The 26,322-nt window shown below is 45.9% G+C and overlaps 1 protein-coding gene across 1 annotated transcript in view; it reads left to right on the top strand.

Annotated features, from left to right (window-relative positions):
- The first annotated feature begins 238 nt into the window (after positions 1-238).
- The window catches only part of FAM234A (family with sequence similarity 234 member A), a 28,174-nt gene continuing 2,090 nt past the window's right edge, over positions 239-26,322 (top strand). Inside the window, exons 1-11 of the mRNA XM_045513680.2 lie at positions 239-309; positions 15,908-15,995; positions 16,817-16,908; positions 18,113-18,162; positions 18,560-18,857; positions 23,571-23,687; positions 23,973-24,164; positions 24,985-25,115; positions 25,381-25,513; positions 25,700-25,829; positions 26,100-26,240. Coding sequence (XP_045369636.1) covers positions 18,593-18,857; positions 23,571-23,687; positions 23,973-24,164; positions 24,985-25,115; positions 25,381-25,513; positions 25,700-25,829; positions 26,100-26,240 — 1,109 coding nt within the window. The 5' untranslated portion in view covers positions 239-309; positions 15,908-15,995; positions 16,817-16,908; positions 18,113-18,162; positions 18,560-18,592. The remainder of the gene's footprint in view (positions 310-15,907; positions 15,996-16,816; positions 16,909-18,112; positions 18,163-18,559; positions 18,858-23,570; positions 23,688-23,972; positions 24,165-24,984; positions 25,116-25,380; positions 25,514-25,699; positions 25,830-26,099; positions 26,241-26,322) is intronic.

Raw genomic sequence — 26,322 nt, 5'->3', positions numbered from 1 at the left:
CAGGCCAACCACGTAAAACTAACGAGATGGTCAGACGTGTTAATAACTGTGGGGCAAGAGCAAAGCCACAGGAGCCCTTCCTTGGAACCCGCAGGACTGACTTGGGGGGCGGGGCAGTGCCGGGTCTGGGGGTTATCCGGCTGGGGTCCCCCGCCACCACCCGCGTTGCTCAGCAACCTGGGCCGGCCGTGGGGTGGGGCCAGACCGCGCTTCCGCCCCGCCCACCCCGCCCTGACCGGAAATGACGCTAGGGCCAGGGCTGAGCCGCCTGGCAGCAGCGCATTCGGCAGCGCGAGGGTGAGGTGGTAGGTGAGTAGCGCAGGCTCGTCCTCCTCGCGCGTGCGCGTCCTGGGGCTCGCGCGGTCCCCACCTTTTCCCTCCTGGACCGAGTCTCTCTGCCTCGGCCACTGGGTCCCGGGAGATCCCAGCCCCAAGGGCACCTGCCCATACTTTCGCCCACAGCCCTGTGTTTGAGTCCACGCGTGTCCGCGCCGCCCTGTGGGTGGAGGAGCAGCCGGGGCAGCCAGCTCCGCGGTCCTTCCAGACCCAGCCTATCGGCAGGTCCCATTACCACGACCTGGGCTTCAGTGGCTTTCAGGTCAGCTCCGTTTTCCCTCACATACGGGATTTAACTCCCATTAGGAATCTTCCAACCTCAATGCTGCCTGCACAGTGGATAAGTCAGCCATTGCTGCATAGGTTGTTGAGAGTAATTAAAACTATATTAGTGCTAAAACAGGATGTCCATGTTGTCTCTCTCCGGGATCAGATCTTCATGCCCTCTTATTAGGGCAGCGTCTGTTAGACAGTTGGCAAAGTAACCTGAAGCTCACCTGACGGTTACTCATCTATAGAGGTGACCACTCACTACAGTCTGCCTTACTGAGCAAAAGGCAAGGCAGAGTTTAAACGGGGAAAGAACACTGTCGGTCTGCGAGAGTTCCCAGCTCCCCCATGAATTGATTGCCTGGGAGCTGACTGATAAGTTATCAGGGTAGACAATTGCAATTACTTGCAACCCTGTGATTTCAGCTGAGGAGCTTGTGTGGTGAGCTCACCTCCACCTACAGCTGATAATGTCCTTCTGAGCCACAACCAGATCACACTGCGGTTACAGCAGCTTAGATGAAGGCAACAAATACTGAGTGTCTGCTGGGTGCCAGGCATGGTACCAGGTGCTGAGAATATAGCATTCAACAAACAGAATTCCTGTCCTAAGGATCTCCAATTCTACGGAGGATATGAGGATATAGATAATAAGTAAGATAAGTAAGCAAAATATGGAGCATGCTAAAGAGACAATACAGAGCAGGGAAGGGTGAATTGGAAATGACCCTGTTGTCAATTGAGTGGACATTTCTTTGGGTATTTTACCAGTTCTCTGAGTCCTTGTCACACTGGTTGGGTGCTTTTGGCTTCAAGTGTCAAGTGTCCATTAAAACTAGTTGAACCACTGGAGGAGTTCTGCTGGCTTTCATTCAGGAAGGTCCAGGGGAGCAGAAATAGATGGGGCCTGTGGCTTAAATGAAATCATCAGGATTTGGTGATGACAAGTGTAGGTCTTACTGGTCCCCCACCCTCTCATAGTCCTCTTTGTCCTATTTCCCTCTGTGTTGGCTTACTTCTTAGTTTACTGCCCCTGTCCTACCTACTTGTATTAATTATCTTCTGTGTAACAAGTCAACACAAAGTTTAATGGATTAAAACATCAAACATTTATTATCAATTTCTGTGAGTCAGGAGTTTGGGAGTGACTTAGGTGATTATGTTTCAAGGACTCTCCTGGAGTTGCAACCAAGATACTGGCTGGGGCCTCCATTATCTAAAGTCTTGATTGGGACCAAGGATCTGACTCCAAGCTGACTTATTCACTCAAGGCCTCAGTTCCTTGATGGCCTTTGGCTGGAGTCTTTATTTCCTAGCCTAATGGGCCATTCCTTAGGGCCCATTTCCTCACTTGCAGTTGTCTTCCCTCAGAGCAAGAGATCAGAGGGGAGAGGGAGGAAGATGGGAACCACAATACCTTTTATGATCCAGTATTGGAATTCTGTTGCTCCAGCCACATTCTGTTTGCTGGCATCACTAAGTACAAAAGACTTTGTCTTTGAAGAGAGGCATATCAAGAGCTTCTGGGCATATTTTAAATCTACCATCTCACTTACCACTCCTGTGGGAAAAGACTGCCTATTCCTTTTAATTCCAGATGAAGTTCGAGACCTGTTGTTCAATTGTGTCTTAATCACCATGAATCTGATTAGTTAGCTAGGCCTGGGCAAAGAACCCTTCCCAAAGTTAACAGAACTCACAGAGCATGTGAGAAGGTGGATTTAGTCAGTGAAAATCCAGATGCTGTTATAGAGAAAAGGAATGGGTGTCAGGTGATCAAATTGACCCCCATATCTGATATATACTCTCTATTTCAAATCAGGTTTTAAAGCCAGGTGCTCCTACAAGATGTAGATTTCAAAGCAAACAGTAAATAAATACTTTAATAAATTACTCTTCCAAGAAAAGTTTATGAGCAGAGCATAGTAAGAATTGGATGTTTATTCAGACAGGTGAATGTGTGTGTTTATTTTATGCCAAGCAGTATGCTTTGTCCTGGAAAAACAGACAATATACAAGTGATGCCATCTGAAGTTCCTCACCATCTGAGGGAGAGGTCTCACCAGTGGCTCACTGAGAACGGAGGAGGTGGGGGGCATCTGGTTTGAGTGGGCTTTGAAGGCCCAGTTGCAGTTGCTAGATGAAGGTGAGCAGAGGAAAAGCAGGTGCAGAAAGATTGGCCTTGTGACTGGGGAACAGAGGCTGGGTAGAGGGTTTGGGGACAGATGACACTAGAAAGATGTGCAGGCAGACTCAGGTGTCTGGGCTTTGCTCTAAAGTTGTGAGGAGTTGTTCGGGGGTTTCAAGCAGAAGAATGACATGATCAGGAGATACTTTAGAAAAGTGTCTCTTACAGCATCAAGGAAATAATATTTGAGAGGGCTACAGTAGTCCATGTGAGAAGTTATAAGGATATGACCTAAAGCAGTGGTCCTCGAAAGGAGGAGCTAAATTGAAGAGATGAGTTATAAGAGATAAATTATGTTGTAATTGAAGTGATAAGTTGGAATCTACAGGATTTGATGGATGTTTCAAAACTTACTGTATACCTCACTAAGAATCAGTCTTTGTCAAATCCTTCACGGAACTTAGGTTGTCTGGATGTAGTGTCAAAAAAGAAGAATGCTGATTCCTAGATGAATAACCAGGAAGCAGATCAAGTGACATATCTCTAATTTTAAAAAAGTCAGAACAGATTTTTAAAATAATTAGAGGTGGGGCCTAGGGAGAAGTGTGCTGGTTTGCAGGTGAAAGTGATTGGCTGTGTGTTGGTGATTGTTGAATTTGGGTGATGGATAAATGGGACTGGTGGGGTCTACTTTTGTGCATGTTGAAACATTTACATGATGAAAGGTTTAAAAAAAATAAATAATAAAAATTAAATCAATTGAAATTAAAGACCTCCTTGTCTTATAGGGTTGGTCACAAATGATCAAATAAGGGTTATTCTTTATCTTTTCAAAAGCTTCTGCTCCCCCCAGGCCCCTCCCCTTAATGTTAGGATGAGAAGAAACACTGATTTGTGGCAGGGGAATCAAAGCAAATAAAATCTGCCTTAGAATTCAGGAAAAAGGCTTACTCCATGCTATTTTATGGACAAACATACAGAACTTTATTCTGTGTAGTAGTTACTAGTCTGAAATGCAGGTAGATGTTCATCCTTAACTTATTTTCAGCAGTATGTGTGAGCTCAGGTACTCTGAAAGTTCTGCGGTCATGTAAAGGAAAAGCTGTGTGCTAAGGGCTGGTTCCTAGGTTCTGACTGTGTGTCCTGTGAAACATTTGCCTTTATCCCGGAACCATAAAATTTTAAGGCATGACCGTAAATTTGTTCTCATTTGAAAGATGATTAAGGGCCTGTTCTTTGTCTTGAGATTATTTGCTTGGTGAAGAGAGGGCATAGTTGTTCAGCTGTAAACAACTGAACACTATAGCTGTCATTGTCTGACTTCTGCTTTGCTCAGCCGAAAATCCAGTGCTGCCCTTGGATTCTGTGGGTGCCTCTCAAATACCTCTGGCTGAACTGCTGTCAGAACACTTGGGCCACTCGGCTGGGAGCAGGCCTCCTAATGTGAACGATGTTCCTAAATCATTTGTATATATTACAGTCAGCTCTGGGGACAAGCATTTGGGCACATGTGCTGTAAGATCGATGACAGAGCATGAGGTCTGTGCAAAAAGATAGGCCCTTGAGTGAAGAGAATGGTGAGCACTGTCTTAGTCACCTTCTGGTCCAGGGACGGCCCCATAAAGCCCTCTCCTCTGTCTAACTGACACCTCCCCAGTGTCTGCCACTTGTTTGGCATGGGGACACAGCTGAGTCCTCCTGCCCTTAAATAGCTCTTAGTTGCCGACCATGGAAAGAGGATCATGAGTGCTTGGAGAGAAAAAGGCTGAGTTCTCTGGGGGTGGGGGGTGGCTAACCCAGTCCGACCAACAGCGCTCACACGGAACTCTCTAAGGCTTTATGCTGGTCCAGCTGAGGCTTGGAGGACTCAGAGACAGGGTGTCCAGGCGGGCGACTGGCGTGGGAGGTACTGAAAATCAGTGTCCCTTACTGCCACATCATCGTGAGGCTAAGTAGGCAAAGGCAATTTGCAGACAGGACAATACAGATGCCCAGTGGGTACGTGACAAGACGGAGCATGTTCTGTTCTATGTAATTCCTATCTTTTAGAAAATATTGCAACCCAGTGTAAATTAGGGGTGGGAGCTCCCCAAGAAAAGGAAGAAATCTGCTCTCCTCTCACCCACACCTTTAGGGGTCACTCCAGACCTTATCTGTGTGCAGTGCCAGAGTGGTGAGGTGGTCTTTTCATTGTTTTAATCTTTTGGCAAAATCCTTTCTGTGTCTGTTACTAACTGTTGAAGCCAGATGGTAAAGTTAATCCATGATCAGAATCTTTTCCTAAGTATTCCTTATGTATTTTTTCCATTTAAAAAACTTGTCTGCCGTTTCCTCCAAGCCTCTCCTCTGCCCATTTAAGTGTATTTTTACCCTCCCTCTCTGTTTTCTAATTTGCAGTACCTTTGATTAAAATAATGTCTACTTTATAAATTAGGAGTTTGGGATTAGCAGACAGAAACTGCTATATACAAAATAGATAAACAAAATCCTACTGTATAGCATAGGGAACTATATTCAATACCTTATTTAAAAAAAGTCTACTTTGTGAAATTGTCACCCTACTGAGGTCAAGTAATGCACAGAGTAGATATTTTTGTATCAGTGGTAGAAAGTGTTCCATTGTCTGTACTGGAATTTCTTGGCAAGTTGAAGTGGACTTCGTTATTCCCTCACAAAAATCAAGCTGTACTATCAAGCTCTCAAAATTCTCCTCCAAAACCAATGTGAAGACTTTAAGGCATGCAGTGAAAACTAAACAAAAATTCTCCTTACTTAAAAGCAGTTTTTAAAATATGCAAACAACCTTTTTGATTGAAGTGCTTAATTTTCAAAGTCTGATTTTGATTTGTTGTCTGAAAATTCCCTTAAAAGAATGCTATAAAATTCAAAATTTAAAAATTGAGGGGAGGGAGGGTATAGCTCAGTGGTAGAGCACATGCTTAGCATGTACAAGGTCCTGGGTTCATTCGCCAGTACCTCCATTAAAAATAAACCGAACTACTTCCCCCCAAAAAACCAAAACAAACAACTTTAAAAAAATTGAGGGGGGATTGTTTCTTATTAAAGTACCCTGACATGATCTTTTCTGCAAAAAAATGAAGTTACCAAATTTTAGATGAATAAGTTGGGGGTGGTCAGTGGTCGAGCACGTGTTTAGCATGCACAAGATCCTGGTTTCAATCCCCAGTACCTCCATTTAAAAAAATTATATAAAAAAAAGTTAAACCTTTACTTTCATAATTTCTGTAGGACTGTCAATAATCTGTTCTGGCAACTTTCCTCCTGTTCTTGTTAGAATTTTTATGCTTTCTTTACCCATTAAAAATAAAATTAGAGTAAGACTTTTTTATTTTTAAATTTTATGTTTTATCTGACTCAGTAAACAGTTCTCAGAGAAAGAACTCTTGGGGAAAGAAGAGACATCTTTATTTCCTTTCTGCAAATACTGTGTATTCCTGCCCCTTCAAATGTTAACTCGCTGTGCAACTATTGTTGGATTTTATTGTCCTTCCTCACAGCAGGAGGGTAGGTTTGGTGCTTAAATGGCCCTGAGCAGACACACCCACAGGAGCTGGTAAGGTTCCCTGGTGCCCAGGGGAGAATCCTTAGAAAAACTTTAAATGGGGACTCTGTTTATTTCTCACAGGTTATCCTTAGAGTCGTAGCTTTTTCCTTAATGTGTATCATGTTGATACATTTACTTTCTCATCCTTCACGTTTTTCTTTCTTTCTTTCTTGTTTTGTTTTACTTGGCATCGAGTCAAAAAGTAGACTATAGTTATCATTTTAGAAGCTCAGAAGTGACAGGAGAAAATTCCAGCCTGACTGTTTGAAAATCCTGTGGATCAGCTTCAGATTTCTGTCCTCAAGACCAGGAGCTTGTTAGAAATGACAGAAAAGAACATTAGATCAAGTGAGGTGAAGATCCTAATCTCTTAACCTTTGGGTCTTTCTCTTTATTATCTTTTCTTTGTCTGTTGTATCTTAACCGCTTTCATTTTAGAAGAAAACTTCTTAATCTTTTCTGTATCTGGGAAGCATTCATTTAATTTCGTGTATATGCGTACAAATGTGGATTTTGTTTTCATTCAAGACCTATTGCTTTGATATTCCCGAGGACCCCTGTTCTCCAGACTTCCTGTGTTGAATTTTGCTAGCGTAGAAATAGGCATTTTTATGTCCAGGTTGGACTTGCAGAGCCTGTCTTTCAAGTGGGCCTGGCTACTTAAAGCCCTTAGTTCCCAGGGGCTGTGGGTTGTTCCCACACTAGCAGGTGAGGAACTGATAAATACACGTGATTTCAGGGATGTGCTTTGTTCCAGGTGTATGGTTGCAGGTGCTTCATTGTGGTGTGAGAGGCAAAACACCTTTTAGGTTTCTCTTGCTCTCTCTTTATGTTGAAGTTCATAATAGCAATTGCAATTTGAAACAAAAATAAAAAAAAAAAGCCCCAAGTTTATAGACACACTGATTCAGTTTAGGGAGAAACCTCGGGTACTGTGTTTTGAGTCTGCCAGAGTCATGTTGGCATTTTGAGCCACTTCTGTTCCTTAGGTTGTGAGCCAGGTGCCCCATAACACACCAGGCTCTGGTTCAGCCTTGTCCCAGGTGCTCTGCAGAGTGGAGGAACGTGGAGACCCTGCCCAGCAGTGCCTCCCAGGGCTTTGAGACTTCTGCTGACCCTGCTCCTGACAGCAGGCCAGAGGGAAGACACCCTGGGGAATCAGGAAGCTTCTCTGCTCCCAGCGGAGAAGAACTGTGTATCCCACTCCCAAATCCCCCGGTAGATGTCCGTGCTCACCTTGCAACTTCTCCGCCAGCTAGGGGATCCAGTCGGGGTAGGTAGGCTTCATGCAGAGGGACTTTCTTCGTGCTGTGTCCTGTGAAATGAAAAAGTACTCATCTGGGGAGCCCACTCTTGGGCTAGAAACTCTAGGCTAACTCTTGGATTGAGAAAGTTTTTTGTTCTTGTTTGTTTTTTCAAAAATAGACAAATTGGGGGAGAGGGTATATAGCTCAGTAGTGGAGCACATGCTTAGCATGCATGAGGTCCTGGGTTCGATCCCCAGTATCTCCATTAAATAAATAAATAAAAATAAGTAATTCCCCACCCCCCAAAAATAGCCAAATGGCCTGACTCCTCATGGTGACTGCAGGGCCAGCACCAGCCTGGAAGGCCGCGGTGACTCACTCCGGCTGGTAGGCCTCCTGAAGCTCTACACTGGGTCGGGGGAGTGTGGGGCCTCCTGTGCACATGCGCCTCTCCTGCTGTTACTGAGTCCAAAATCGTTCTGCTTGCTGCACGACAGGCCAGTAAATCAGGAGATGAGGTGCTGGGACAAGGAATAGGACTTTATTCATTTGGAAAGCCAGCAGACAAAGGAGAAGGGACTAATGTCCTGGAGAACCATCTTCCCCAAGTCAGAACTCAGGCTCCTTTTATACTAAAAGGGGAGAGGTTGTGGTTGGTTGTTGCAAACTTCTTGGTGTCTGAAATCTTTGTTCTTGCAGCTGTCCAGGTAGGTCAGGTAAGGAGGTTCCTGGAAACCTCCAACGCTGACAAATGTTACTCTCTGTTCTGTAACTTTTTATCTGTAAATATGAATGGAAAAGTGTTACACCCTATAAAGGTCAGAGCCTTGAGAATGGGCTGCCCTGTATATTTAAGGCTATTGGTATCATTCTTTTACAAAAGGTGCAGAACCAGCATGACTAAGCACAGGAAACAGAGCACAGGCTTAGACAAGGGAGCAGATCCAATATGGAGTCAGATCTGTTCTTCCCTGTTACACTTGGGGCGAGCACACGGCAGTGAGAGCTCCCAGCCCTTGGGCACCTCTGGCTTCAGCGACCCTTCCTGAACTCTGGCATTTGCTTTGTGCCTTAAGTGTTTTGGGGGTATTCTTGTCAACAAGTTGTCGTGAGGAACTACAAATATCTCCTCCCCCCGCTCCCGGTGGGAAAGGAGAAGAGTCCTGGTGGTTTTCAGAAAACCCGTCATTATTTTGAAATTGTAGCATGTCGGGGGTTTGGCTGTTCTTTCAGATGTCTTCAAGTTGCCGCAGAACTCCTCTCTGATTGATACCCTGCCAAGAACAAACAAAACAAAACAGAAAAAGCTCCCTGCCTTTGGAACCAGAGCTCGGTAATAAGATGGCTTTGAGACATTCCCCAGGGCTGCCCCAGGGGAAGCTCTGACCCCTGCGCCCCCTGCTAAGGTTTTGTTTCTTTTTTGATCTTTTTAAACTGTTTCTTTTGAACTAATTATAGGCTGAGAGGATGTTACAAAAATCTGGCAGAGCTGTCCCCATGCCCTTCAGGCATTTCCCACATGGTGACACCTTATGTAATAACCAGCATGTTAGCAAGAGCAGGAAATGGACGTTGGCACAATGGAGTTCACAACACTGCGGACCTTTGTCCTACTGATTCCACCAGTTTTTACACTCACTCATTTGTGTGTGTCTCATTATATGACTTTTTTTAATTTTAATTTTTTGGGGGGAGGCAATTAGGTTTATTTTTAAAATTAATTTATTTAATGGAGGCACTGGGGATCGAACCCAGGACCTTGTGCATGCTAAGCACGCCTCTACCACTGAACTATACCCTCCCCGCTGACATTTCATCACAAGTAGATGTTTGTGTGGCCAGCAGCAGTTGGCTGTGGAAGTGACCCACCTGACACGGGGTCCTCGTCCCTGCTGACCCACCTCTGCCCTTGGAAACCCAGCAGAGGTGGAGGTTTCTAGAGCCACTGACCTGCTGGACATAACTTATTGTCCTTTCCTGAGGGAGTCAAGCAGTGAGGTTATCTCTCCATCGGTCTAACTCAGTTTATTTTAGGTAAATAAAGTTCCTGGAGTTGGGTCTGTGTTCCCTACCCAGTTTTCTCTCATAAAGAACAGAAGCCTTTAGGGAAGGATCAGGATATCTTTCACCTATTTGTTATAAAGTGTCTTTAACTTGGAACTCTGTTAATGATTAAAAGGAAAGGGGAAAAAAGGATTTGGAGGAATTCAAGTGAACCAGTGATTTATGTGAAAACAGTAAGTGAAGTCCTTGGTCTTAAAGAGATCACAGCAAACTGAAGCTGTAAGACCAGTTTGGGGTTCAGCCTCCAGTCGTAAAATATCAGAGCTGTCACCCTGCGCCAGAAACCTCCATCCGTCTGTCCGTCTCAGAGGCACTGTTGCCTCCCAAAAGGTTCAGCAAGTCTGGGTTTCAGCTGAAATAGCTCCTGTGGCTTCTTTCCTTTGGCCCTGGTCCTACTGCCATCCTTCCAACGAAGCCTTTCAATACTCCCAGACATTACAAGGCAGAAGTTAGTATTTTGCTTTTCAAAATTGTTTATTACTGACCCCAAGGTAAAAATAACGCTGCGAGGTCAGACTCTGCCCACAGTGAGGACTGTGGCCTTTGGCGTAGCTCACCGTGTTCTGTTGTGCGGCCTGGGTGACTAGGTGGCTTGACCGGCAGGACTCAGAAGATGTGATGTGACATGTCCCCCTTAGCCCTCTCCATATAAAAGATGTGCTGCTTTTGGGGTAGTTGTGTTTATACCGTGTGCTCGCTACTGGCTCCAGCTTCTCCAGGGCACGGGTGAAAGAGCGTGGGGGAGGGAAAGGGGCCTCGACCAGCACCTGCAGGGCCCGGCCTCAGGGTGTTGGGTTGTTCACAGAATGGACAACGGACAACCTCCCAGCCAGTACTGGGAGGATCCCACTGAGAGAGCCTTGGAGTGGCAGGGGCCTGGTGCCAGCAGCAGTGTCCCAACGAGACTGCTCTGCCAAGGGCCTTACTGTGGTCTCTGCCACCTCGCATCCCTTATAGCCACTATTTTCTGAGTGTGAGTGTGGCTGGTCTTCCCGTCAGTTCTGAGTACTTACTATCTGATCTCTTTCCAACAGATTCTCTTTTGACCTAAATTAGCTAACGTCTTTTTGACAGACAGGAACCTTGACTGGTGTAGAGGTTGGGTAAGAAGCCCAAGGTGCCTCAGATGGGAGGTAGTCTCCGGTCCCAGCCCCTCAGCTAGACTACTCTCCCACTTCTGGTGAGTTAGATTAGGTAGAAACGGTTCCTAAATGGTGACCTCCCTTTTAAACAAGTATCCCCACTGCCAAGGGGAAAAAAAGCCAGGCTGAAAAACCAGAAAAGGCTTCATACATGAGATGGCATTTTCCATGGGCCTTGAGGGGTGGTAGGATTTGAAGGGGAGGGGAGTTTTAGGCAGACATAGACAACAGGAAACTGTTAGGATGAGGCTTTCCATGTGAGCAGCAGCTTTAAGTGCAGCACGTTACCACCTCCTGAACACATTTTTAATTAGTGCTTTTTTTTTTCTTAATGAATTTTTGTTTTAATGGATGTACTGGAGATTGAACCCGTGACCTCGTGCATGCCAAGCACACACTTGACCGCTGAGCTGTTCCCCCACCACCATTAATGCTTTTCAGACACTTTGAAAGGCTTATGTGTAGAAAAAGGGATTAGATATGATTCCAAAGTGCAGAACCTGGATCAGGAGAGAAGATTTTAGTTCTAGATTTGACCGATTCCTGACAGCCAGGACATGCAGCAGATGGGGCTCAACTTCCTCTTCCGGGAGCTGAGGTGTCACCACCATCTGCAGGGCTGTGGAAACTGTGTTTCCACTTCATTCGTGTACACTCAGGGTTCTACTGTACCTGCAGAATAACTCTACTATTATTTTTACTTCATGCTTGTCTTTAATCAACTCACTTTTTCTGTTGAGATACACTTTAAAAGAAAACACTGGAGGGGCTGAAGGCACAGAGCTGGAGGAGGGAACCGTGTCCCACCCACCCCCCAGCCCAACCTGCAGCTCTCCCACCCCCATAACACTGACAGGTGTGCCACTGCTCCAGGAAACTGAAATAAATAATGGCCTAAAATACCTATAATTTGGCAAAAGTGGTACAAGTTGAGGAAGCTGAGCCCTACCCAGAGAAACCCATGCTAAGGCACATGATAATTAAACTTCTGAAAATAAAGACAAAGAAAAAAATTTGGAAGCGAGAGAGAATTGACGTGTTAGTTACAGGGAAAAGCAGTTCAAATGACAGCAGATTTTACATCAGAAACCATGAAGACCAGAAGGAAGTGGCAAGTGCTGGAAGGAAAAAAACTTAACAAATATCAAACCCGGAATCCTATACCTGGTGGGTTATTCATCAGGAATGATGAAGAAATAATGGCATTATCAAATGAAGGAAGATTAATTTGTTGTCAGCAAACCTGCTCTAAAAGAGTGACTGAAGGAAATTCTTGAAACAGCAATGAAATGATAAAAGGAAGAATCTTGGAACATTAGGAAGAGAGAAAGAAGAATAGAAAAGGCAAAAATATGAGCAAATATAAAAGATTTCATTCTCTTATACTTTCTAAATTATGTTTGATGATTGAAGCAAAACTAACATTGATGTGGTTTTCAGCGTGCGTAGAGGAAATGTTTAACACAGTTCTGTTACACCCAGGACTGGTTAGAGGACTTACAGTGGGGACTTTTCACTCAAACTAGTAAAATGCTGACACTGGGAGATTCTGATAAGTTAGGTCTGTCTAGTTAATATCCAGAGCAACCACTAAAAATCTAATAGAGATACACTCTAAAGCACTGTAGACAAATAAAACTGGAATTATAAATGATGTTCAAGTAATCCACAAGAAGTCAGGAAGAACAAAAGTTAGAAACAAAAAACAGGGAACAAACAACAAAAAGACAGATTAAAGGCCTAATATATCGATAGTTTCCTTAAAAGCAAGTGGTCTGGGCAGGGACGGTATACTCAGTGGTAGAGTGCATGCTTAGCATACACGAAGTCACGGGTTTGATCCCCAGTACCTCCGCTATAATAAATAAACCTAATTACTTCCCCTGACCAACCCCCCCAAAATAAGTGGTCTGAAAATACAGATTTGCAGAGTGAAGCTAAAAAACACAAAAACAAAAAAAAGCGTCATATGCTGTCTAAAAAAACCTACTTAAATGTGTGATATAGGTAGATTAAAAAAACAGGATAGAAAGAGATATCATGCAAACATGAAGAGAAGAGAAGAAAAGGGGGGAGAATATACTCAGTGGTAGAGCTCATGGTTGGCTTGCATGAGGTCCTGGATTCAACCCCCAGTGCCTTCATTAAATAAACAAACGAACAAACCTAATCTCTCCCCCTTCCACCCCCCCTGCCGAAAAACCCAAACAAACCAAAAAAGAGAAGATGAGAATGACTAATAATACCAGATGGGGTAGAATTCAGAGCAGTAATTGCTTACCGACAGAGTAGGGTATTGTGCAGTGATTACAGGGCCAGGCCACATAAAATACAGCAGCCCTAAATACGTGTGCAAACAAACTGCAAAGCTGCAGTTTCTTTAAAAACTAAACATACCGTTTGGCCTCTGTGTCCACGGGCTCCCCACCCATGAATTCAGCCAAACACAGGTTGAAATATTACCGGGGGGAAAAGTCCAGAAAGTTCCAAAAAGCAAAACTTGAATTTGCTGCATACTGGTGACTATTTACACAGCATTCTCTACGCAGTGGCTACTGTAGGTAATCTAGGGCTGAGTTAAAGTCTACGAGAGGATGGGTGGACTTAAGTCGTGTGCGGATACCACCCATTTTGTTTAAGGGACTTGAGCATCTGTGGATTTTGATACCCACAGTGGGGGGCCTAGAGCCAGTCCCCTGTGGGAACTGAGGGGCGACTGCTACTCAGCAATAAAAAGGTGTCAGTGTTGATACAGCAGCAGCAGAGATGAACCTCGAGGGCTTTGTGTTGAGTGAAAAAAGCCAATTGCAAGGTTCACATACTATGTGATTTCCATTTACGTAACATTCCCTAAATGACAACATTTTGGAAATGGAGAACAGATTGGTAGTTGCCAGGGGTTGAGGTGATGGATGTGACTCAGAGAGCACGTGGGGGACTTTGTGGTGACGGAGTAGTTCCGTATCCTGATAGACAGGAACCTACACAGGTGATGAAATGGCATAGAACCTGGAGCACACATTGTGCTGATGTCACTTTCCTGGCTTTGACACTCTGCTACAGTTGTGCTGTAACCGCTGGAGGGGCTGGGCAAAGAGGAGATGGGGTCTCTCAGGATGATCTTTGCAACTTCCTTGTCACTGACAATATGCACAACACTGGAATTGTATTCTTACTTTGCTTGACTTCCTTACATACTAGTTAAGTGTACATTAAAAGTATGTTTACCTTTAGGGAAAGTAACACATTAAAGAAATATTCTGTAAACGTAACACCTTTTCAGTATGTATTCCTGCTTTGTTTCATACATAAATAGCATTTTACGATATGAATAAAACTATCAACTCTTATGGCCTCAAGGTGTATATAGATTCTGGAGTTTAACAAAATGTTCTCTTTATGATTTTATAACCAAGGACATGCATTGTTTAGTGTTTCCCATCAGTCAAAAGACTTGTCATCACAAGTTGTTATTGAACCTGTTCTGCCAGTAATAGACCTTCCAGGGCACTTGGTAGAGATGCCCTGTGTTAAAAAGTCATTTGGTCAAAAGACTATGTTTTTGGAACAACAGTAGGGAAAGTTGCTATTTAAACGTTACTACGCTTTATTAAAACCACTTCAGCTTATCTGAAGAATAGTCCGTGAGAAATGCTTGTTACTGTCGTTTAAGTGGAAGCTGACAGCCCCGAATGTAAAAAACAGTAAAATCAGATGAAACGCACAGTTGTCTGGGGGAAAATATTACATGAAATTCTGTCACAGGAACAGAACCCATACGCTCCTAAATTTTCTAAATTTTATTTTGAATCATCACGTCAGTTAGTTAAAACTTGCAGAGTGAAAATAATTGCACACAAAAAAGCAATCTTAGAAAGGCACACTTAAAATTCCTGGCACAGAACATTTAATTATTTTGTTTTTGTTTTGAAATGACTGGAGGTCATTATTCCTTAAGAAAATATTAACCTGTTTGTTGAAAGACACCTCCTGTCTAGTGATTTATTAGGTAAGCACTCAAAATTATTTTGACATAATGAAAGTAAAAATGAATTTTGTGTGTTGTCTATGTTTCATTTTATCTAATACATCGTTTTGGGGGGCCTTCCCCTTCCTGCTTCTGAATCCTGTCACAGAGACGGGCGGCAGCATAGTTATTTGAGCCAGGCTGTCCAAACCCAGAGCCAGGTCTTTGAGAGACCGACCTTCTGTTCTTGCATGAGATACATTGTTTATCTGATTCAGCCAGGAAAATTGTGTAGTAGAGACAAAAATAATTTGAGCCCATGTTTCCTTTAGTTTTCAGAGATCAGATTTATAACTTGGTTATTCTAGTCACATTTAAAAAAAAAAAAGAACAGGAAGGGTATAGCTCAGTGGTAGGGCACATGCTTAGCATGCATGAGGTGCTGGATTCAGGCCCTAGTACGTACACTTAAATAAACAATTTAAAAAACACACTTTCTTCTTGTCAGTGCACAGAGTATTTCTGGAGGGAGCCGGAAGAAACCAATAACGCACCTCTTGTCTTTCGAGGGCTACGGGAGGAAGGGGATTTATGCCTGTACACCCTTCAGACATCAAATCATGTGTATTTATTGTTGACTTAAACAAACCCCAACTACCTCAGTAATTGTTTTTGGTTCTTTTTGTCCTCGGTTCTTAGCTTAGGGAGTCTAAGGCTGATTTAGGAAAAGGAGCGGTTGGTGTAACTTACTAGGTTGGGGTCTGCACTAGGATTTCTTTTACTAAGCTTGCCAAGAATACAAGGACCAGAACACCCAAGAAGCCAGCCTCAGGCATCTTGATTGGGGTCAGGGGGCAAGGGTCTACCTCCCTTTGCTTTCCTCCAGGCTGGCAGTGGAGAGATGGCATGGCCAGGAGGCAAGAGAAATCTAGCCCCTGGAGGCCAGAGCCAGGTGACCACAGCAGAAGGGCAGACTCCTGGGCCAGTGCTTCTCCACGTCACTGGACCTGGGGTTGATATTCCTGCCTGGCCCCACCCAGAGAGGGTGGTTTTAGTGGATTTTAAATGTGCCTAGGGGGTCTACGGGGAACCACAGCTGAGGACAGTGGCTCGGGTGGGACCTCTGTGCTCACTGCTGCACCCACGGGCTGTCCGAAACGCATTTCACCAATGCTCTGCAATCCCTAGATGCACCCGGGCTTGTGAGAGCAGAGTCCCTGTCCAGACCTGGTTGCCAGGTGTGCCGGTGCCCATCTTCCAGACGCCCCTGCTACAGGTAGGTCTGGGAAACTTGGGTCACAGGTGGGGTGTGAGCAGTTGTATCATTTTGAGCAGGTGCCCTCATGCCTGCAGAGACAGCCTCAGCTGCTCCACCTCTGATGGATGGGGCAGCTTTGGCTCCAGGGACCTTGAGTTTCTTTGCCTGACATTCTAAAGCTCTTAAGAGAACTCAGATAGAGCCTTTGAAATCAAGAATTATAGCCTTCTGGTCTCTCCTTCAGTTTTCTTTCCTTTGCTAAAGGAATCCATGTGCTTTACTTATTTTTTAAAGGATGTACTGGGGATTGAACCAGAACCCAGAACCTCGTGCATGCCAAGCACACACTCTACCACTGAGCTCTACCCACCCACCGCCATGTGTTTTAAATATTTCAGACACCCCCTCAACTGTGGACACGTGACTGGATGTGCTGGGTAGATATCAGGTTCTGTTGCTGGCCCTTTCCCCATTTCTCATCCCACACAAGCCCTGCCCCACCTTCCACCCCCACATGTCAGGGGCTTGCACTTAAAGAGATCCCTGGTCACGAGTCGCTGTGTGATTTCCTGTGTCCAACTCATTACCCTGGCAGGCACCCCTTTTCTAACTGTGAGATGTTAAAACTCATGTCTCTGTACTAAGGAGAATGCACACAGATTTGTTTGGTTTTCTTCTTCAATTGTAGTAAGGTAACACATAATGTTTACCATTAGTGACGTTTAGTACACTCGTGTTTTGCAGCCATTTTTCCCATCCTGGAACAAAGCCATGCCCATTAGCATCACCCCTGTCTCTCCCTGCCCCAGCCCCCTCTCATCCCCTTTCTGCCTCCACAGATCAGCCTGCTCTGGACACTCTGTATAAATGGAGTCGTACAGGATGTGACCTTTTGAGTCTGGATAATCTCCCTGAGCATCGTGCATTCAAGGTTTGTCTGTGCTGTGCGTGTGCTGAATAGTGGTCCAGGGTGTGGATGGACCTACCACATTCGGTTTGTCCATCTGTCAAAGGACATTTGGGTTGTTACGAATACTGAAGTTCTGGGCACTCTTGTACAGGTATTTGTGTGAGTCTCTGCTCTCCGTTCTCCTGGATAAACTGCTGGGAGTGGAGTTACTGGGTCAGGCAGCTTTTCTGTGTTTGACCTTTTGAGGAACCACCAGCCCATTTCCACAGCGGCTGCCCCATGTTACCCCCACCAGCCGTGCCCAAGAGTGTCTCCACCTCCTCGCCTATCACATCACCTTCCATTTTCATAATTAAAGCTGCTCAAGTGGATGCATACAGGTTTTTAAATGAACTCTTTTTATTAAATAGAGAAAAACAGTTAAAGCCAGAAAGTTAAACATTTACACAAAACCCAGCATTCTCTCTTCTCTCTCCATGCCCCATAACCCACCCTTTGAGGGGCCACCTCCAGCTATGCTGGTTTTAACCCCTGGCACATCATCATTCCAGTCTTCGACCTCCTTCTTGGGTCAATGGGGATTATGACTCACTAAGACCCTTTGACCCTTTCCATTCTCTCAGTATACCTTGTGTGACTTAGGACAGTGGTTTGGCTGTTTTAAAAGGACCAGAATAACAAATATCTCACCTCATGCAAGATAAAAGTTTGTTTCTTTCTCACATGATAAAGAACTCAAGGCTCAATTGTGGAGTTTTCCAGCTGTCAGGACCCATGCGCTTTCTGTCTTCTGGTGCATCTTCAAAAGTGTTTTCCATCTTGTTTTTCAAGGTGGCTGCACCAGGTTTCCTCCCCAAACCACTCCTGATGCAGCCAGCAGGAAGGAAGCAGAGCAGGAGGGAGGTGGTTGTGGCTTCTAACATATTTTGTCTTGTATTAATAATAGTTAGCATCTTGTAATAACCTTTAATGAAAAAGTATGAAAACGAATATATGTATGTATATGCATGACTGGGACATTGTGCTGTATGCCAAAAATCGACACATTGTAGTTGTACTTCAACTTAAAAAATTAAAAAATTTTTTAAAAGCTAGAGGAAAAACATAATAAGCTAGTGTTGGAGTGCTTACTATGTGTCAGGTACTGTTATAAGCACTTTGTACACATTTACTAATTTAACCCTTAAAACCATTTTCTAAAGTAGATGTTGTTTCCCTTTTACAGAGAAGGACGCCAGGCGCAGTCAGATCGAGGCGCTCGCCCCAGGTCACACTGTGAGTAAGCAGAGCCTACTTTCACTGGGGGCCGTGACTCTCTGGGCATCCGCCTGTCCGGCCTGTACTTGAGGCTGGCGGAAGGTTCAGAGGTTCCTTAGTTAACGATTAATGTGTGGTTTGTTGTAATCAGCCCAGCTGGCACTGCCCCACCCAGGTCAGCAGGCAGGAGACACTGGGTACTAAGATGACAGTATTTCCTGCCTGCTGCCTCTGAACTACCACTTGGCCTTTCTGAGTTGAAGACCTTCGTAAGGGGAGTCTGTGACTCCCTAAACGTTTGTTCAGCTTGTGTTTCTCAGGCTGATGGTCCACGATCATGGCTGCGCTGGGCTCCTAAGAGGCAGAGTAGGGCAGCGCCCTGGGCAGTCCTGACCATCTCGTTCCGTTGCCACAGTGGCCAGGAGTTAAACTTGGGGTTGTGCGCACAATGATGGACAGCAAGGACCTGGAAGCCGAAATCCACCCCTTGAAGAATGAAGAGAGGAAGCCGCAGGAGAATCTGGGAAACCAAGAGAAAAAGGAAACGAACCTGAAGACGCCCCCGCCGTCCCGCCTCTCCCGATGCCGGATGGTGGCCTTCTTTCTTTCTCTGTTTATCTGCCTTTTCGTGGTGTTTGTGGTTTCATTCATCATCCCATGTCCAGAGCGGCCGCTGTCGCAGGGGGTGTGGATGCTCCATTACAACGAAGCAGGTGCGCCAGCTGGGCTGTAGGCTCCCGCGGGGGTGATGGGTGGGCAGCGCTGTGTCTGGGAGAAGTGTCTTGGACCGTGAATCAACCCTGAGGGGCTGTCAGTTCTCCATCTGCCATTCTCCTGGAACCCATTTTAGGAAGGATGGATGGGTTCATGAAAGAAAAGTAATTACTTTTCTGAATTAAAAAAAAGATTAATAAAACAGAGGAGCTGGCAGAACAGAGATGAAGACGACTGTCCTAAAATGTGGAAACTGCATATTTTGTAGTTAGATCTCCCTAAAGGGCTCCAGCTAACATTCTGACTCCCTCAGCTGGAGTCCCACACACTTTGATTCATCTCATAAATTGGCAGCCTGGAACCTTGACCTTTAAGAAAGCGGCTGGTTCTCTGGACACTTCCCTGCCTGCTCGGAGCTGTGAGCACAGCGACTCCAGACCCCGTATCAGTGGGTGTGGATGTGACAGCCTTGGAATGTGTCTTTGCACAGACTTGACGCCTTCTCTGGTGGTGGAATGAGGCGAATTTCTTGCTTAAGCCCCACTTATCATCAATGTTGTTCTGATTTGGTGCTTAATTTTGAGACAGAGGAGTAATACGTGCTTCTTTGTTTACTTTTGGCAGCTTTATTGAGATACAATTTATATATCATAATATTTATTTCTTTTAAGTAGACAAGCCAATGATTTCTAGTCAGTTTAAGACTTGAGCACCAGTGCAGCTGTCACCACAGTCCAGTTTTTAGAACATTTCAGTCATCCCTGCAGGATTCCTTGCCATCGCGCCCCAGCCCCCGGAGCTGCTGGCCTGCTTTCTCTCTTTCTCTCTCCATACACTTGTCTCTTCTGGACATTTCATGAAAGCGAAATCATGTAAGATGCATCCTTCGGCTTCTTTCACTTACAGTTGACCCGTGTGGTGGCACGTCTCTCTCTTTTTACTGCAGAACAGTACCCGTTTGTGTGGTCAGAAGGGCAGTCAGTCCAGGGACCAGTTGCTGAACTTTTGTATTGTGTTCCGTTTTTGACTTTTGTGAGTAATACTGCTATGAGCGTTGACGTGCAGATCTTTATGTGGACGTATGTTTCTCTTTCTCTAGGGTAGATTGCTAGAAGTAGAGTTATTGAACCTCACGGTGAGCTTGTATTCAATCGGATAACTGCCAAGCTTCCCCCAGCAGCTTTGCCCGCTCACCCTCCCACCAGCCGTGTTGGCGAGGATTCCAGTTTCTCCACAGCCTTGCTAACACTTGTTATTATCTGTCTGTCTTTGCACAGCTGTGCCGATGGGTATGAAGTGGTATCTCATTGTGTTTATAACTTGCATTTCCCTGATGACTAATGATGTTCACACAGTTATTGGCCATTCTCACAATTTCTTTGGTGAATGTCTGTTCAGATCTTCTCTTCACTTAAAAAGATGATTGTTTGTTTTATTATTGAGTTATATACGTCCTTTATATATTCTAGATACAAGTTTGTTATTGTATGTACGATTGGCAAATAATTTGCAACCTGTCTGGGACTTATCTTTTCATTTTCATAGGGCATCTTCCGAAGCACAAAAGTTTTAAATTTAATGAAGTCAAATTTATATCCGTTGGGAGGAGGGTATAGCTCAAGTGGTAGAGCACATGCTTAGCATGCACAAGGTCTTCGGTTCAATCCCCAGTACCTCCTCTAGACATAAATAAATAAACCTAGTTATCTTCCCCTGCCCCCAAAATAATAATAATTAATTAATTAAAAAATTTTTTATCCTTTTTTTAGTATAGATTGTGCTTTTGGTGTCTAAGAACTCTTTGCCTAATTAAAGGTCATGAAGATTTTCTTCTGTCTTTTCTTTGAGAAATGTTATAGTTCTAGCATACACTTCTTTTTTTTGCAGTTTTTTTGCAGTGCCGTTTTATACTTCTTTTCCTATATTCAAAAATGTTTTCTTTGATGCTGCTGTGATAGGCCTTGTTTTGTGAATTTAGTTTTTAAGTTTTTATTGATAGTTTATAGAAACACTGCTGGTTATTATATGGATTTTTTTTTAATCTTGTCTCCTTGTGGAATTCTTTAATTAAGCTAGTAAGGGTGTATGCGTGTATTTATAATTTTCTAGCAGGGAAGGGTATATATAGCTCAGTGGTAGAGCGTGTGCTTATACATGAGGTCCTGGGTTCAATCTCCAAGTACCTCCATTAAAAAGTTTTTTTAAAATGCATAAACCTAATTACCTACCCCCACCACCAAAAAAAAAAAAAAAGGAAACAAATTTAAATTGAAATTTTTGTCTACATTTTGAAAAAGACAGCTTTACTTCTTCCTTTTCATTCTGGTTGCCTTTACTTTCTCTTACCTGATTTCACTGCTAGAACCTCCAGTACAGTGATGAATAGACGAGGTAAGAGGAGATGCCTTCTTCCGACTTGAGGTCTAACACATCACATCTCCCAGCAGTCAGCGTGGGGATCGCTGTAGGCTACTGTAGATGCACTTTATCAGTTTGAGCTTTTATCATGAAAAGATACTGGATTTTGTCAGATGCTTTTTCTGTGTCTGTGAGACGACTGCGTGGTTTTTATCCCTTATTCTGTTAATATGGTGTATTACACTGATTTTCAGACACTGATCAACCTTGTGTTCCTGAGTTGGAACCCACTGGATCATGTTGTGTAATCACGTCTTCAAGCTGCTGGACCCAGCTTGCTAATTTGTGCTGAGAATCACTGTCTGTATTAATGAGGGATGTTGAACACAATTTTCTTTGTCTGGCTTTGATGTTAGTGTTATTATGTGCTCATAAATGTGGACAGAGCTAGGTTCCTCTCTAGTCTCTCCTGACGGTGCATGAAGCCTTCAGACTGCCCAGAACATGTGGGGTCTTATCAGCACCAACTGAGGCAGTTTCTGGATGTCCCCGTTCAGTTTCTGGCTAGTCTTCTTAGTTGTTGTTTGTCCCATCTGTATCTCAGCCTGGATGGAGCTGGCTCCAAAATTGGCCTTCCCTTTGTCTGCCCAGGAGCAGTCAGCCCCTCGGCAGGAAGCTGCTAGTTTTTCAACTGTCCCCCTCCTGGTACCCAGCAGCCCACCGACTCCCACTGTTCTGACCCAAGGCCCAGAAGTGTTTCTTAAATGAGCGCTTCTGGGTCTCGGGTGTGCCTTTAGCCTAGTCCCAGAGTTGCTTTTGACAATTTTGTCCCATTTTATTGTTTTCTGGGGAGAGGATTTGCTAGGCTCTTCACTCCATGATTCTGGAAGTCACGCATCTGGTGTTCAGTTTTGTTTTGTTTTGTTTTTTTTAATGGTGGTAAAATGCACATCACCAAAAATGTCCATTTTAAAGTGAACAATTCAGTGCTGTTAATACATTCACGTTGTCACTATCTAGTCCCAAAACTTTCATCATCTCAGACAGAAATTCTGTACCCAACAGACAGTTACTAGTTCTGCCCTCCTGCCCAGCCTGTAGTCACCTCTGCTCCACTTTCTGTCTCTCTGCATGTGCCTGTTCTAAGTACCTCATCCAACGGGAAACATCTGTTTGTCTTTTTGTGACTGGCTGGTTTCACTAAGCATAATGTCCTCAAGGTTCATCCATGTGTTGCCGTGTGGCCAAATTTCATTCCTTTTGATGGGTGAATGATGATCCGTCGTGTGGATGGGTCACGTTCTGTTTATCGTTTCTTCTACTGTTGGACACTTGGGTTGTTTCCACCTTTTAGCTGTTGTGAGCAGTGCTGCCATGAACAGTCATGTGCTAGTAACTATTTGAGTGCCTGCTTTCAATTATTTGGGTTATTTACCCAAAGAATGGAGTTGCTGGGTCCTCCACTAATTCTATTTTTAACTTTTTGAGAAACTGCTGGAGTGGTTTCCACAGTGGCTGCACCATTTTATGTTCCCAGTGTTAAATAAAGCACAAGGGTTCCAGTTTCTCCAATCCTTGTTTTCTGTTTGTTTTTTTAAATAACAGTCATCCTAACAAGTATGAAATGGTAGCTCATTATTGTGGTTTTGATTTGCATTTCCCTAGTTACTGGTGATGTTGAGCATCTTTTCATGTGCTTGTGGACTAGTTGTGCATCTTCTTTGGAGAAATGTCCATCCAAGTCTTCTGCCCACCTGTGCTTTTATCTTTTCATACTCTTGATGGTATCTTTTGATGAAGTCCAGTTTATCTGTTTTTTTCTTTTGTTACCTGTGCTTTTGGTGTCATATCTAAGAAATCTTTACCCAAACCAATGTCAGGAAGATTTTTTTCTCTATATTTTCGTTTTCTTCTAAGAGTTTTGTAGGTTAGCTCTTAAATTTAGGTCAGTGATCCATTTTAGTTCATTTTTATATATGGATTGACGTAAGGGCCCCATTTCAACTTCTCGGTGTCTGATTTTAAAGCATGGAGTTTATCATTTGAGTCCTTGACTGAAAAGAAGGAGCAGCCTCCGAGAGTGTAGACATGTGGACTCCAGATACCAAAACGATCAGGGACGGGCTTGTTCCTGAACAGGTGTTCAGAACACCCGTTCATGATGCCCAGGTGTCCCTGGCCTCTGACGCTCGCCCACCATGTCATGAATCATTGCTGCTGCTCGGGAGAGGTGTGGGGTCGCCAGCCTGAGAGGGAGCGGCGCTGCCCCTGCAGTCTCCGCCCAGGACAGGCTTGAACTAGGGCACGTCGGGCCGGCCCGGCCTGGGGAACATAGCCCGTGGTTTTCTTTGCAGTCGCCTATGACTTTCTGGCCACAGAAGACGTAAACAAGGACAGGATCCAAGACATTCTCTTTCTTTATAAAAACATCAACAGCAGCAACAATTTCAGCCAGTCCTGTGCTGATGAAGGTAATTTTGTTTTTATTTGAAAAAGGAAGAACTCCTTGGTGGAGGAGGAATCCTCACCCTCTGGCAATGTTTGGGGGAAGCAGTTGGTGGGATTTCTGGAAACTACCATCACCCCCCCCCCAGGACTAGAAAGTGACCAGGAGGCAGGCTCTGGTCCCCACGCCCTGCTTCCCTGTGTGGTTGCTAACCCTGCGGGGTCAGCACTAGGACCCCCGGGATGAAGGGTTCCAGCCCGGGTGGCAGGGCTGCACGCACAGCCCCACAGAGCCGGGTCTCTCCCTCCAGGCTTTTCCTCCCCCTGCACCTTTGTGGCCGCTGTGTCGGGGGCCAATGGCACCATACTGTGGGAGAGGCCCGCAGCCCAGGACAGGGCCCTCGTGGAGTGCGCCGTCCCCCAGCCCAGGGACAGCGGGGCGTCTTCTGCCTGCGTCCTGCTCGGCAGACTGGGCTCTTTCCTCGCGGTGGACTTGTTCACAGGTAGGCTGTCCTCCCTGTAGCCACCCTGGGCCTCCACACACAGGAGGCTCCGGGAGGCTCAGCCAGGCTCTCCAATGGTGCAGCTAGAGAGGAAGGAAGGCTGAGGGGGCCAGGGAGGAACACCCCGTGAGGAGTCCCACGTGGCACATAGGCCACCGTCACCTCCAGTTTCAGTCTTACCCACGGTGGGAGCGGTGAGGAGGGGCTGGTGGAGGCACCTCCTGTGGGAGGGGGTCTGGGCCGGTTGTGCTCCAGCCCTGAGGCCGTGCGGCTTTGGGCCTTAACCTGACAGGCCCTCACGCTTTTCCAAGGCCCTAAGGAATTCTGTGCCTTGATGCTGGATTTTTCCCTTGTAAGTTGTGATTTTAAGGATATGGAGGAAAATAAAGAGCAAGCTGGAAATATTTTAGGAAGAGTCAGTCTAAAAGCGGGTGTGGACCAGGTTGTATCTGGGTAAGACGTGGTCACATCAGAATCTGCAGTCCCTGAGTCCAGCCACCTTCATTCTCCTCCTGTGTGTGGGGCAGAGGGTCCACCTGTGACGCTGGTGGGCGGTGGCGAGGCCAGGCCTGGTCCGTCCATGGGGGAGGATCCACCTTGGTCCTAAGACATTTTAGTGCCAAACACTGGAAAACACACAACAAGAAAGGGGGTGCTATGCAGGCCCCAGACGTGATGCTGCCGACATGTGGCTGTGGGCGCCAGCCTGTCTTCACACACGCGTTTGTATTGCAGCACCAGCGCACATGACACACTTGAGTGTGAGGCTGTCGTGGAAGGGGTTGGAGCTGACACTCGGTGGCCCTGTGCTTGGTTGTAGGGGAAACCCTGTGGAACCATCCCAGCCACTTTGGAGGGAGTGTGTCCGTCCTGAGTCCTCTGCTGCAGGTGCCCGACATTGATGCCGACGGGGCCCCAGACCTGCTGGTCCTCACCCGGGAAGAGAGGCAGGTACGGCCTCCTCTACCGTGCACTCCCCTGGCGGAATTAGGGTCTGACCACCTGTCAGGGGCCTTGACCTGGGTGCTCGGGCGCCTGCCAACCCAGCACGCTGGGGTGGCTCTGTCCTGTCGGGCACTTCCAGATGCAGCTCTGAGGACCTTGAGGGCCACCCCATGTCTCCCAGGTGGCTGAGCACAGACATCAGACATGCTTAAATCAAAGCAGTCTTTCCTCGTACTGGGAGAACCTTGACCCTCTTCTCTTTGTGCTGCAGATTAGTGGCTACATCTATTCAGGCAGCACCGGGCAGCAGGTTGGCCACCCAGGCAGCCTGGGTGTGGATGGTGCCAGCGGATCCGTCCTCCACGTCACCAGGGCGGGCGCTCACTACGTCCTCCTCCCCTGCGGTACGTGTTGTCTGCTGCTCCCAGGACCGCCTCCCTCATGGGCCCTGCTGATCTCAGATCAGCTCCGGACCCTGAGAGGATACAGGTTGTGAGGGCTGTGGGCTCCTGCTGTTGTTCCAGGCTCGTGTCTTGGGGACAGAGTTGCTGGGCACCTACGGTGACTTGAGTTCTTCTATGTGTTGATAGCAAACTCACTCTGTGGCTGCTCGGTGAAGGGCCTCTATGAGAAGGTGACTGGGAAGGCCAGCGCACTCAGGAGGGACCCCTTCTGGGAGGACATGCTCAACGCCACCTCTCACAGGCTGCATCCACACAGGTGGGTGGGGTCCCCAGGTGGGCCCAGGGCCTTGTGTTGGGTGTCGTGAGGTCATCCTGGGCTCAGGCTCGGGAAACCAGCCAGCAGAAACCAGATCAAGACCAGGGAGAAGACAGGTCCCCCCCTGGGTTCACTGGTCCCTACCTCTGGTGAGGGTCTTGTTTTAAAGTCTCACATGAGAGAAGAAACGGGGGGCTGAGCCCAGAGGTGGTGTTTGGAGGGTCCCACCTCCCACCCCCAGTCTGAGTCCCGTCCTTCCTGCCTGTGTAGCTCTGGAGCCGTCCGCTACCTGATGCACGTGCCAGGGAAAGCAGGCAAGGACCTGCTTCTTGTGAGTTCAGAGGCCTGCGTGCTGCTGGATGGGCAGGATATGACACCTAGGTGGACCTTCAGCCTGGCCTGGGTCCTGAGGTATGGGGTCCTACTCCAGGTAGCTGGGCAACTCTGGGGATGAGGCTTGTGTGCTTCTGCAGAGGCCTCTGGCCTGTCACCT

The sequence above is a fragment of the Camelus bactrianus genome, chromosome 18 (genome assembly GCF_048773025.1).
Source record: "Camelus bactrianus isolate YW-2024 breed Bactrian camel chromosome 18, ASM4877302v1, whole genome shotgun sequence".
Lineage (NCBI taxonomy): Eukaryota > Metazoa > Chordata > Mammalia > Artiodactyla > Camelidae > Camelus > Camelus bactrianus.
This window is presented reverse-complemented; position numbering and strand designations above follow the sequence as displayed.